Source organism: Myxine glutinosa, chromosome 5 (genome assembly GCF_964187855.1).
Source record: "Myxine glutinosa chromosome 5, kmMyxGlut1.1, whole genome shotgun sequence".
Classification (NCBI taxonomy): domain Eukaryota; kingdom Metazoa; phylum Chordata; class Myxini; order Myxiniformes; family Myxinidae; genus Myxine; species Myxine glutinosa.
Window position 1 is genome coordinate 12193847 of NC_136265.1, and position 13200 is coordinate 12207046.

The 13200-nt window shown below is 42.2% G+C and overlaps 1 protein-coding gene across 2 annotated transcripts in view; it reads left to right on the forward strand.

Moving 5' to 3' along the window:
• The window catches only part of CHST12 (carbohydrate sulfotransferase 12), a 33514-nt gene extending 23167 nt beyond the window's left edge, over nt 1–10347 (forward strand). For both annotated transcript variants that reach the window (XM_068117810.2, XM_068117811.2), the window contains 2 exons: nt 7976–8152; nt 8487–10347. In XM_068117810.2, coding sequence (XP_067973911.2) covers nt 7976–8152; nt 8487–8732 — 423 coding nt within the window. In that variant the 3' untranslated portion in view covers nt 8733–10347. The remainder of the gene's footprint in view (nt 1–7975; nt 8153–8486) is intronic.
• Nucleotides 10348–13200: the final 2853 nt, after the last annotated feature.

A 13200-nucleotide genomic window follows, 5' to 3' on the forward strand; every position in this document is an offset into this window, starting at 1 on the left:
TTGTATCAAAAGTGGGCTTGTATGAAAGCGGAAAGGCAGAGTAAACCGGTCATCACTGCCAGCAGTTTTAAAGTGGCAGTTCTAGTTATTATTATTTTTATTTTTGTCATATTTAATGTGTGTGTGTGTGAACAAACATTTGTACAACCCCAGTCTACAGACCGCGTCCCCCGGTGGATGCCACAAGACTCGACATTACCTGCGGGGCCATCCCAATGCACGGTCACGTGGTTCGGCCCCCATATTTGTTTTAACACAAAAGCCTTCAACACCACTGAAAATACATCCTGGCGAGGGTTTGCGATCTCTGATTGCTCTTTCTTGTTTATTAATGTAATGGAAAACCAAATAGTGCATTGGAGTCGTCAGAAGAAACCAGAAGAATTAAAGAGCAAAGATGGAGTCATCAGGAGGAACCTGGATAGGATTCGGGTTTCAGCTGCTTCTCTACAACCTTCAAACCCACCCAGGTGCAGCCAAGTGAACCTTCCAGAAAAATCTCTGCAATATTTCACTTCTCCCAAGACAGATAAAGAAAGAGAGAAATAAAGAAGAATTAGAATGAATAGAAAAATATGAAAAAGTAGAAAGAAATTTGAAAGGAACAGAGATGTTGGGAAGAATCCAGATAGATAGATTTCAGCAGTTCTTCCTTGGGCAAAAACACAGCAACAGTTACAAGGTACCAGGGTCCATCAGCGGGGAAGCAGAATTCACACAGCATCAGTTTACAGTACAAATTAATGACAGTTATATACAAGTACACATTCGCATAAATAAAAACAAAACAATTACAAGACACAAATAATTTGACAAATAATAATAAAACAATTCCGGAAGCGGTTGAAGTTTGTTGTAAGGCTTCTTCTTCTTCCTGAACGTCATCATATTAACTCAGAAACGTGATGAACGACACATTCAGCAGTATATATTCAACGAAAAGGTAAAATGATAACTTGGCATTTGTGATGAATTCTGATTTGGATGTAATTGCTTTTCTGTTATATTTGCCCTCATTTCAAATATGTTAATGTTTCTTTTTCGCTTGAGCAACGCCGGGTACTCCAGCTATAAACGCTTTTATACTTTACTCGGGGTACAAATACAAATACAACTTTGTCCGGGGGGGGGGGGGGGTAACATCGGCTATGTGGCCGCGGCCTCGTGCAGAGGGTTGGGGGACCGGGAGAGGGGCGTAAATTCGCATTGTAAATGTGTACTGTGTAGTGTGACCTGGTGATGGTGGCACAGGGTATTACAATTTCCTTTTTTTAAATCTGGGCAACACTGAGGTTGAAGCACTCTTTGCATGTGTAAATTTTTCCTCCTTCCCTTCCCTCCCTGCCCCAAAATGGAGGGGCTTGTCAAAGCCCCCCCACCCCCAACCCGAGAAGATGTTTATAGTCGTGGCCAAAAATATTGGCACCCTTGCACTTTTTTCAAATAATGCACCATTTCTTCCAGAAAATTGTTGAAATTAAGAAATATTTTGGTATCCACATTTGTATTTCTCTGGTTTGCAGTGGAACAAAACAAAAAAAGCTAAAAACAAAATTACTAAATCTTAGCTTATTCCACACAGAAATCCGAAAATGGCCCAGACAATATTATTGGCACCTTTTATAAGTTGCTAGAAATAATTAGATTTGAAGCAGGTGATTCTCCTTTACTTTGGAATTGAACTCACCTATGGTAAGTTGCAGGTACCTGCAATATAAAAATCACTCATTAAACCAGTTTGAATGGAGAAGAGGAGTCATTCTGCTGTTTTGTGTCTCTGTGTGTACCGCAATGAGCATGGAGAAGAGAAAGAAAACCAGAGAATTGTCTGAGGAGGTCAGACACAAGATTGTAGCCAAGCATGGACATTGGACAATCTCAAGGCTACAAGTCCATCTCCAGAGACCTTGATGTTCCTGTGTCCACCGTATGCAATGTTATCAGGACGTTTAAGGCCCATGGCAGTGTAGCCAACCTCCCTGGACGTGGCCGCAAGAGAAAACTTGTTTGAAGATTGCAGCGAAGGATTGTTCAAATGGTGGAGAAAGCACCTCGATCAACTGCCAAACAGATTCAAGCTGACCTTCAGACACAAGGCACGACAGTTTCAACTCGCACCATCTGTCGCTAACTCAATGAAAGGGGGTTCTATGGTTGGAGACCCAGGAGGACCCCATTGGGGAGAGAGAGACAGAGACAGAGAGAGACAGAAACAGAGACTTTTACTTTTGTATCCTTTTATTATAAAAGTATATAACCATTCCACAAAGCAGTGTTAAACAAAGCAACCAGTTTAAAGAAACATTGTATAAGGATCATGAATACACCAAAAAAGAGCAAAGGATATTTAAAAGAAACCAGCAAGTATAAAAACATTTTACAAACCAAAGGTGACGACACAAACAAAAAACACAAACAATTTTAAAGGAAATGCTCATGGAAGGGCTATGAATACATCAAGAGCAAATTAAGCGTTTAATTAAATTAAGTGAAAAATTGAGAAAGAGAGAGAGAGAGAGAGACAGACAGACAGACAGAGACAAAGACAATAGAAAGCCCGACTGGAGTTTTCCAAAAGACACCTGAACAATCCAAAATCCTTCTGGGAGAATGTCCTGTGGACAGATGAGACCAAATTCGAGCTTTTTGGTAAAGCACATCATCTCTATGTTTACAGAAAACAAACATGAAGCCTTCAAAGAAAAGAACACCTTCCCTGCAATCAAACATGGAGGAGGTTTAGTGATGTTTTGGGGTTGCTGTGCTGCCTCTGGCCTTGGGTGCCTTGAATGTGTGCATGGCATCATGAAATCAGGAGATTACCAAGGCATTTGAAGCACAATTTTTCAGCCCAGTGTCAGAAAGCTGGGTCTCCGTTGAAGGTCATGGGTCTTGCAGCAGGACAATGACCCCAAACACACTTCAAAAAGCACCCGGGAATGGTTCAATACAAAACGCAGGACTGTTCTGAAGTTGCCAGCAATGAGTCCAGATCTAAATCCCATTGAACACCTGTGGGGAGATCTGAAAACAGCAGTTGGGAGAAGGCACCCTTCAAATCTGGGAGAACTGAAAGAGTTTGCACAAGAAGAGTGGAACAAACTGCCAGTAGAGAGGTGTAGGGAGCTCATTCATGGCTATTGGAAGTAAATAAAAAAAGTGCTTGACTGTAGTTATTTTGTCCAAAGTCTTTGCTTCCAAATATTGAGTCGAGGGTGTCAATAATTTTGTCAATGCCATTTATTTTTATTTTTTTATTTAAAAGGAAATATCAAGTTCTGAATCAAAAACAAAGGTTCTGTAATATTAACAGTGAAATGAGGAATTGTGGAGGCCAAATACTTTTGTCAATTTAAACTTATTTTTAGAGAAGATTGTGTTATTTGAAAAAAATGCAAGGGTGCCAATATTTTTGGCCACGACTGTATGTAGTACTGTATATCTTTCGCCTCCCTCTCCCCTTAGCCCCCCCCCCTCCCCTCCCTCTTCCACTCCCTTCCTCACGCCTCCCTCTCCTGCCACCCCCTACCCCTCACCCCTCCCCCCTCCCCACCCCTGCCTGGCAACACCGGGTACTCCTTCTAGTATCTTGACATAAATCAAACGTTGACGCATTCAACTCTGTGTGGGGTATCGTGTTCTATGTATTCATACGATTCTTCATATGAGTACATCGACTCAAATGTTCTATGTACTCATATGTTCTATGATTTCTCACCAATAATAGGGACAAAAACGATATGTAGCATTATATCACAAAAAGTTATGGACGAGTTGTGAATAAACTTGGTGGATGAGTTGGGTAAGTGACAAGAAGTAGCCGATTAGATTTTGGTTCAGGTCCGAATCCAGATCCGGCCCATCAGTGGATAGAAAACATAAACTACTCAGCCTGGTGGAGGTGTGCTCTCTACTGAATGCCCTTCTAGTTTGAGACTGAAATGCCCTCCGTTCCTTCATTCACACTGAAAAAGCAACATTTTTCACTATACTGAATATTTACGCAAATCATAAAGGGCTGTCGGAATAACATCGAGGTATCGGTACTCGCACCCGTCTCTAAGCTGGCTAGCTGAGTTAGAATCCCGACCCAGATATAAACAGTCATCCCAGTGTTTCACAGGCAGGCTTATTTTGTGATGTTGTCGTCGGGTAAAATTGTTATTATCTGCCATTTTTACCCTCGCCAGAGGAGACGTTATTGCATTTGCGTCCATTTGTTTGTTTGGCCTCACAGAACGTGAGTATGCTTTTCTCTGCAACCGTTGGTCCGATTGCCAATATATTTTCAGCACAGGAGTACCTGCTACTGTAGAATTTTTTTTTATAGATAATTTTAGTGCAATAGGTCACATGGTACGGGTGCCATCTGGGAAAACCCAAAAAACTTTGCACATCAATATCTCTGAAACTGCTCCATGGAAAAAATTGAAACATGTCTCATTGTCGAGTACTCACCAAATTTGAAATTTATTGCGCATGATCCACGCACTTTGTATGGGAGATTTAAATTGATGATGTCATCGGTCACGTGGTTTGGCAGCCATGTTAGATTGAACATAAATCTACATCGTCAATAAACCACAAACACACACAGCAGCTAACTAGAACAGCACTCGGTAGAGCACATACCTCTGCCAGGCTGAACAGTTTATGTTTTGTATTCCACTGATGGGCCGGATCTGGATTCGGACCTGAACCAAAATCGAATTGGCTTGTTCTTGTCACCTAAGCAACTCGTACCCCAAGTTTAGCCATAACTCGGCCATAGCTTTTTTCGTCTTTTTTCGTCATAACTCGTCCTCAAAGTTTAATCATGTTATGATTTGCCGGATCTCGTCCTCAAAGTTTTTGCCGGATCTCTCAATGGTGAAGAATCACTTAAAAATTAAATATTTATCGTATCCGAATCCATATTCACATCTTCAGCAAAATCTAATCGATTCGTCCTTGACACACGCCCAACCGGTCCACCAAGTTTTGTCCAAATCCGTCCATAACTTTTTGAGATATCTGCCTTTTTTATTTACTTTTTTTTTTTTTATACAAGATCGAGGCCCGTGAAAGAGCTAACATTAATCACACAAAAAATCAAACCGACACATAAAACATATAATAAGGGGAGCAGTAGACAAGATGGGGAGAGGGGGAAGGACACAAACACAACATTTGAGAGCAGGGACATCGAGAGATCTGTGGGAGGGAGAGGGCTTGGGGGGAGGTGGGAGAGGTATAAAACACATGGACACTGCAAGGTTTGCTATGTATCGGTTTTAGCCCTATCACTCACTCAATGGTGAAGAATCACTTTTTTTTACTCAAATGGACTATGTCCAGCTGAGTTTTTGTCGACACCCAGTGTCCGTCGTCCGTCTGTCGTCTGTCTGTCTGTCTGTCGTCTGTAAGCAATTCGACGTCTACGCTCTAAAAGTCACAAATATTGATAAGATTTGATGAAACTTGTTATGCAGCATCTTTAAGACATAAACTAGTTTGGGATTGCATTTGGGCGTTGCACGCCCAAAAATGGGCGTGGCAGGGTGGCCATATTGAAAAATAAATTTTTGTCAATCTGGTACTTCCTAATGTAGCTAGAAGGCTGAAACTTGGTGTGTAGACAGTATGTAACAAACCTCAACACATATATTACGGGTTTTGACGATGTCCGAAAAATGACCTCGTCGTGACATGACTTGACCCATAAACATCAGTGTGGATGACGTCCAAGCTCTAAAAGTCACAAATACTGATGAAATTTGATGAAACTTGTGCGTTTTGCCACTTAAAGATATTTGAAAATTTTCATTTTTCTGGTTTCCATGGTAACAAGTTGGACATAGTGCATTTTGTTAACATTTCGTTTCCGGAGCAGAACTCAAAAACCGTTCAATATATCTTAACCTAACTTTGTACACATATTAGTTAGGTGCTGACCTGGTGTCTTTTGCCACTTAGAGATTTTTTAAGATTTCCTGTTTAAACATGAGATACCTTCAACGTTACTGTACCTCTTGAGCACATATAAACGATATAGTTTGTTGTTCTATTATGCATATTCTAACCATATTGATATAGACCAGTTGAGTTAAGGTTCCCTGGAACCTCTCTTTTTTTTTAATGGGATATTGCCCACCACAAACCCTACAGGGCCACTCGACATGGGGGCTACACAAAGAAGACAAAAGCAGAACAACCAGCCCCTTGGATTGAAACAAGACAAATAGAAGTCTTTTCACAGAACAAAAAGCCTGGGAGGAGTTCACTAGTCTGCTTTGAGACAACAGTGCATCTACCCCCATTTTTGGTAGACTGCCAGCCAAGGTTAACGAGCTCAACCCACCTGGGTTTGAGATCAGAGTTGTCCTCCTCGGCAGATTGCCAACCAAGGTTAACGAATACCACCCACCCAGGTTTGAGATCAGAGTTGTCCTTCTCCTTGGCAGATTGCCGGCCAAGGCTAACGAGTACCACCCACCTGGGTTTGAGATCAGAGTTGTCCTTCTCCTTGGCAGATTGCCGGCCAAGGCTAACGAGTACCACGCACCTGGGTTTGAGATCAGAGTTGTCCTTCTCCTTGGCAGATTGATGATCAAGGTTAACGAATACCACCCACCTGGGTTTGAGATCAGAGTTGTCCTTCTCCTAGGCAGATTGATGATCAAGGTTAACAAGTACCACCCACCTGGGTTTGAGATCAGAGTTGGCCTTCTCCTAGGCAGATTGACGATCAAGGTTAACGAGTACCACCCACCTGGGTTTGAGATCATAGTTGTCCTTCCCCTAGGCAGATTGCCAACCAAGGTTAACGAATACCACCCACCCGGGTTTGAGATCATAGTTGTCCTTCTCCTTGACAGATTGCCGATCAAGGCAAACGAGTACCACCCACCCGGGTTTGAGATCAGTTGTCCTTCTCCTATGCAGATTGCCGATCAAGGCTAACGAGTACCACCCACCCAGAGCAAGCTTTGTTTTAAGGTGCCAGACACCCGCCTTTCACACCTCCACATTTAGTTAAAAACAGGAGTCGGCACGAGAAGCCATGCGGTAGGAGTTTGATTAGGAGAGGCTATCTGAGACGCAGACTATATGGGATATTTTATGGATGAGGAGTTGCTGAGTTCTCCACCACCATCCCTGTCATTCCTAACCCTTTGACCCCCCAAACTTATAAATTAAATAATTTTCGTGTCCGAATCCATATTCAGATCTTCACCAAAATCGAATCGATTAGTCCTTTTCACACACACAACCGGTCCACCAAGTTTCATCTAAATCGGTCAATAACATTTTGAGATATCCTGCTATGTATCATTTTTGGTCCGATCTCCCAATGGTGAAGATTCACTTAAGAGATTCTACTAGCCGGATCTGGATCTTCACCAAAATCTAATCATTTCGTCCTTGTCACATATGCTACATCTCTGCCAAATTTCGTCCGAATCGGTCCACAACCTTTTGAGATATTTTGTTCACAAACAGACAGACAGGGATGAAAACATAACCTCCATCCACCTTCGGTGACGGAGGTAATATACACCACACAATCGCGTCCTGGCGAGGGTCTGCAATCTCTGATTGCTCTTTCTTGTTGCTTCATGTGAAGCACATTTTCTTCACTCCATGAATCTCTGATTCCGACTGGTCCATCAGATGATGCCCCACTCAATTTGGGAGCTGGTTCAGTTGAGTTTTGCAGGATCAAACAGAATTTGTATTAATGGAGTTACTGTTTTCTCCAGGTTCTTGAGAACGTTTATGTTAAAATCTGAGACCGTGTCAGTAATTGCTTTGTGTGTCTGATCTGTTAATTTATTTAAGGTACTTCTTTATCTTGATTTCAAACCTCAAATATAATTTCATTGTGTTTAAAATTCACAACAAGTTCTCAGGGATAGGATGAAAATGTGTGTGACTGTTTCATTTGGAGTGTTTGTGCAAAGTGGACCATGAAGTCCCCATGTTTTTATCCTAGGGTGTAGTGGAGCCAGCCGCCTCTGCTGTCGATGCCTTATCGGACAAGATGGGTAATGGCAAGAGCCGCTTGCAGTTCTCGAGCTTCGTGCGCTACTTGCTGGACCCTAAAACGGAAAAGCGGAAACCTTTAAATGAGCACTGGCGCCAAGTACACCGCTTATGTCACCCATGTCAGGTACGTTTGCAAATTGTCATATTTCTTTATCGGAGGTTGTCGATAATTTGCAGACAGTTTTATTTTTGCCACCGCCCCCCTTCTCCACAAAGTTTATCACTGATTTATAAGTTTATACTAAAGGTGTGCAATACATCATGCGACAGTACTTGAAAAGGCAGTGATGGTATTGCTAAATTTGGGTCTTGGGGTCTACAGTAGATATGTGTTGCGCCTCTTCTTCATGAGACGCGCATTCGGTTTGCGTAATCCCTGATGCAGTACCCAATGGTCGAAGCACATAGCACCAAAGCGAGCTCCATTGTTATAAGCATCGCTGTCCTTGGTCTTGCAGATTTCCTATGATTTTGTGGGCCACCTCGAGAAGCAGACGGAGGAGACCTCATACCTTTTGAGAATGCTGGGAGTACCTCAGTCTTTGCACCTGCCACCGGCTTTCCATAACAAGACCGATTTGCATCTGGTGGAGCGTTCATTCTCCGGCGTGCCTTTGGCTTTACGTCGTCAACTCTACCAGCTGTATGCTACAGACTATGCTTTGTTCGGCTATCCTTCTCCATCGCAGCTGCTGGAGGACTGACCGATGTATCCTGGGCCTCCTACAGCAGTTTTGTATCTCCAGCACCATCTCTTTTTCCTTTTAAAGTACCGGTTTCTAAAATATCCTTTTGTTCTGCAGACAATGCCTTGTTTATTTATTATGTTTGCATCAGCAAGAGCTATTTATGACTATGGAATGTTTCTTGATGAAAGGGTGGACAATGGACATGTTAATTGTTGGTGGAAGAGTGGCCGGCATGACATTATGAACACCGTTACCTTTGCCACAAGACGAGGAAAGGGATGGACTTCATCAATTGGTAACTTTTTTTTAATTATTTCTATATCTCTGAACAATCAAATGATTGTTTTTTTGTTTTTTTTGAACTTACCCAGCGATTTCATTTTGTAAGCAGCGTTTATATCATGAGATGTCCCATTCACGTTTTGGGAGAAATATCCATTTTGTGCAGGTACAACCAGGAAGCCAAGGGATGAGTGTAGATAGATTGGAGTCGGGATTGACTGGGTTTATTCGATCAAATCCTGGGCATGGGCGGGATTTAAGTAAAAACAATATATATTTTTTATAAAAGTAAAAGATGTGGGTACGTTTTAGTTGTGCAATAGTCATAATCATCATTTTCGTGTGCATTCTGTAGCTGCTGGTTTGCATCGTTGCTTGGAATGCGACTGGTTCGCTGATGCAGTGCCCTCTGCTGATCAGGCCTGACAGAAATTTGAAGGTGGCAGGAATTCGGAATTTGTTCAGGGTGCCGGCGATAGCTCACCTACTCCTCACGGAGGCCACCATGGAATCTTTAACGTCCACCAACTAATGCCGGCAGATGGAACGACCAGTTTTACATCCATCCGAGGGACGACACACACTGAAGAAACATCGAGATAACAGTTGATAGCTGGGTCGGGATTCAAACCCAGGCTAGACAGCTTAGAGGTGAATGTACATACCTCTAGGCCATCCTGGCAGCCCACACATGTATAGGAGGAACAAAGAAAGAACCACCTTTAGAGGCCATTTTCCCCCGCGGAGCAGGGGTTGGCCTTTTTCGGGCACCTTGGTCCCCTTTTTGAAGCAATGTTTTATGGCTGGATGCCCTTCCTGCCACCAACCCTGTTAGTCACCTCTTGCGACACACAGGGAATTACCAGTGACCTGGTACTCAATTTGCCGACCCCGGAAGGATGACAGGCTGAGTCAACCCCCTGGTGTTAATTCAGCGATCGACCGGGATTCAAACCCAGGATCCCAAGCCGGCACCCTAACCGCTAAGCCAACACCAGGTTCCCCACACATGTATGGGAGACTAAAAGGATAATTTGATGAGAGAGATAGGAGGGCAGGGGTGTGTGGGGAGTGTTAGAATACAAGACAGAATGTTAGGATGAGATCGGAGTAAGAGGAGAAAATGGAAGATTTCCACATGGCATTACTGTGGACCATCAATAAAATTCATCGGTCATATTGAGTTTCACAATAACTCATGAATGTAAGGTTGCTGAAAGCACAAAAACTTTTTTTGACAAAGGTAGAGATGGATACAGGTGTAAAGTACATATATACAGGTAGATATACATACAGGTAGTATACAGGTAGTTTATGAGAGAAGAAATAAACAAATAACAGAAGCCTGTACAGGTAAACGTGTTTTTTTCACCCTTACTTATCATGAGTGGAGTGAGATCATTCACAGAGAAGGTTGAATTCATCCTGGAACAAACCTCGGCCTACTTGCATTAAAAATCCAGGGCAAGATCTTCACGGTCTGTTACCATAGACCACCACCTTCACAGTCCGCTAGATGCATGCAGCTTAAGGTTGTGGGGTCGGATTAAATGTCCAGCGATGTACCGGACAACTAGATGGACCAAATTTTGGATGTACGAGGTGTACATTTTCTAACCGGAACTGAGTGAGCTTACTTGAGTGCACGAATGAAAGGAAGATTTCCTAAAATCAAGGTAACAAGTCATTAATGCCACGATTGCTTTATCTGCTTCAAATATGTAAAAGTAAAGTTTTCAAACAACAAATAACTGGAGAGTTCATGTAACACATTACCCAGCGCTGTCTTGAGAAATAAGGACATGGGCAGAGTATACAACAGGCAAATTTGATTGGTTGTGATGACTTAACATGCCGTAATATTTTGTCCAAGTACTGCTAGACGGAAGGTGTTTGAAAGTGTTAAAAAGACAATTTGTGTTTTGCAGTGTTCAAGTTTATAATTCAATTTAAATAAAATTAAGATTTTGTAAATGAGGGAGAGAGTAAAATAAATAAATAAACAAGAAGACGTCATGCGGAGCAAGATACTTGCAAAATCCGCCTCCCACCCCCAAGATAAAAAATTCCATTGATACAGCAAATTGTCCATTTCATCAAGATTAAAATTGACAATCTTGATCAAAGCTCGGGTCAATAGGAAGAAAAGTGACGATTTTTCAGATGAAAAATGATGATTTTGTAGGGTTGACCTTGAGTTGACCTTTTGACCTCAAAAATAGTTTATTTGTTTCCCTATTTAGTGACTCAATGTGCAAATGCTGTTCAATTTTCAAGTCAATCAGATGAAAATTGAGGATTTTAAAAACTTGGCCTATGTTGACCTTTTGACCTATGTTGACCTCAAAAATAGTTGGTTGAATTCAGTGACCATATATGTAAATCCTCTTCGAAGTTAGTCAATCAAATGAAAATTGGTGATTTCAGAAATTTGGCCTATGTTGACCTTTTGTCCTATGTTGACCTCAAAAATACTTGGTGGTTGAATTCAGTGACCAGATATGCAAGTTCTCTTCAAATTTCAAGTCAATCAGATGAAAATTGAGGATTTTAGAAATTTGGCCTATGTTGACCTTTTGACCCCAAAAACAATAGGCTTCTCAATTGGGACGACCTATACAGCTTGGTGAAGTTTCATGACGATCGGTTTAGAATTGTGACCTGTAGGCCGGTGCCAGACATACAGAACCACAAACGCAACCGACCAATATACTTGAAAAATCTTCGATTTTGCAAGTAATAGCCGGCGAAGCCGGTGTTGTGAATGAACGCGTACGTATTATGTTGAAAAGCCAGATGTTGCTGGATCCTTTGAGAATTTCGAAGCTTTGACGCACCAAATCGCCCCATGGAGGCCGCCATCTTGCGGATGCGAAAGTATGCAGAAACAATTGCGAAAAAGTTCAATAGGAGTTTGTTTCACCCGTCTTTTTTTGATTCACAATCTTATGTTGAAAAGCCAGATTTTGCAGGATCCTTTGAGAATTTCGAAGCTTTGACGCACCAAATCACTCCATGGAGGCCGCCAACTTACGGATGCGGAAGTATGCATAAACAATTGCGAAAAAGTTCAATAGGTGCCCACGGAACTACGTAACTTCCGGTTAGTGCACTCTTCGTGACTGGGGCATTTTCGAAATTTTTCTCTTCTTTAGTGGTAGACCTAAAAAGCTGAATTAGGCTTCAATCTCATGCTCCCATGCTCAGTAGGTTTGTCTGATTTATGATGTTGTCCTGCACCTACCGGTATAAGCGGTTTACATAAAGAAAGAAAGCTCGGTTTGATGAACGACAGTAACACATTGCCGTTGAAACGGCGCTGTCGTCTGATCTGTCGGCACTGATCTTACTGCAAGCTAACTTCTTCTGGTGGAGGAAGCCGCAGTGCCCGGAGAGAACCAGCCCTGACAGCGGCTGAAGTTAGAAGACGACACACATACTGTGAAAACATGTGTTAAGCCCAGTTAAAATTTCTTAAAATAGGCCCTAAGCTAGCACATTGTATAGTTACTTCCTTAAGCTTCTTGTGACATTTATTGTATGTAGGTATTGGGGAGGACTGTCTGCTCTTCTCTTTTACCAAGTCTTACCAGGTAGGACAAAGGGGGGCATTAAGCTCCAGGGGGCATTAGGCTCCACTACATTGCAAATGCATTATATTTACCTTCAAGATTTACAATGTAGTGGAGCCTAATGCCCCCTGGAGCTAAATGCCCCCCTTTGCCCTGCAGTACCGACTACACCTACCTACTACCAACTACCTGACCTACTTATGCCATAGTGATGGGTAAAATAGTGGCAAAAGGCTTTGGCTTCGCCGGATCATTGCGGCTTTGCAGTAGGGTACGAGTAAAAAACACGAAAAATCACAACTTTCCTGAAGGACACCGTGGGATCTTTAACCACCACCAACTATTACTGACGGTCAGGACATCAATTTAACATCCATCTGAAAGACGGCATACACATTGAAGAAGAATCGTCTTTGTGCCTGTGAGATCGGGACAACTTCTGAACCAAAGTACTACGAAACTGCAGGTTGGTTTTCCGATTGATGTTCCTATTCGTGCTCAAAATATAACGTTTCATTGAAATCGAATTCTTCCTTGATCATAAACTGACGTTTATAGACGGAAGTGAATTGATTGCTTAACCTCGTTTCTCATTTTGCGTGTGCGGGGTAACAATGTGTCTCTTTGTT